This window comes from Charadrius vociferus, unplaced genomic scaffold (assembly GCF_000708025.1).
Source record: "Charadrius vociferus isolate BGI_N301 unplaced genomic scaffold, ASM70802v2 scaffold390, whole genome shotgun sequence".
Classification (NCBI taxonomy): Eukaryota; Metazoa; Chordata; class Aves; order Charadriiformes; family Charadriidae; genus Charadrius; species Charadrius vociferus.
This window is the reverse complement of record NW_009646433.1, coordinates 1,760,759-1,761,056: the sequence shown is the minus strand read 5'-3', so window position 1 is coordinate 1,761,056 and position 298 is coordinate 1,760,759. Positions and strand designations below refer to the sequence as shown.

The following is a 298-nucleotide window of genomic DNA, read 5'->3' as shown; positions in this document are numbered from 1 at the left end:
GGGTGTCCCCCCGCCTCCACACGCTGGTTCTCCTCCCGGGCAGCCTCCAGGCCCAGCAGGCAGGAGCTGGTGGCCAGGCGGAAGATGGGGTTCCCCGGTGAGGGGCCATGGATCCAGTGCGCCCCCATCTCCACCAACCCCGACGCTGCGGGGAGGAAAGGAGGGGGGTCACCCCATGGCGTACGTGTGGCAGGACCCCATGTACCTCCCCCCCCCAAAGCTGAAGCCATCAGACCTGCCTCTGCCCCAGTCCCCCTCTGTGCCACCCGTGGCTGCTCCCAGCGTGGCACCACTGCCC

At 70.1% G+C, this 298-nt stretch overlaps 2 protein-coding genes across 2 annotated transcripts in view; both read right to left on the bottom strand.

The window, feature by feature from the left end:
• The window catches only part of MTG1 (mitochondrial ribosome-associated GTPase 1), an 8,897-nt gene that overhangs the window by 5,470 nt on the left and 3,129 nt on the right, over window positions 1-298 (bottom strand). The window lies entirely within an intron of this gene.
• The window catches only part of PAOX (polyamine oxidase (exo-N4-amino)), a 3,175-nt gene that overhangs the window by 2,245 nt on the left and 632 nt on the right, over window positions 1-298 (bottom strand). The window contains exon 2 of the mRNA XM_009881616.1: window positions 8-145. Coding sequence (XP_009879918.1) covers window positions 8-145 — 138 coding nt within the window. The remainder of the gene's footprint in view (window positions 1-7; window positions 146-298) is intronic.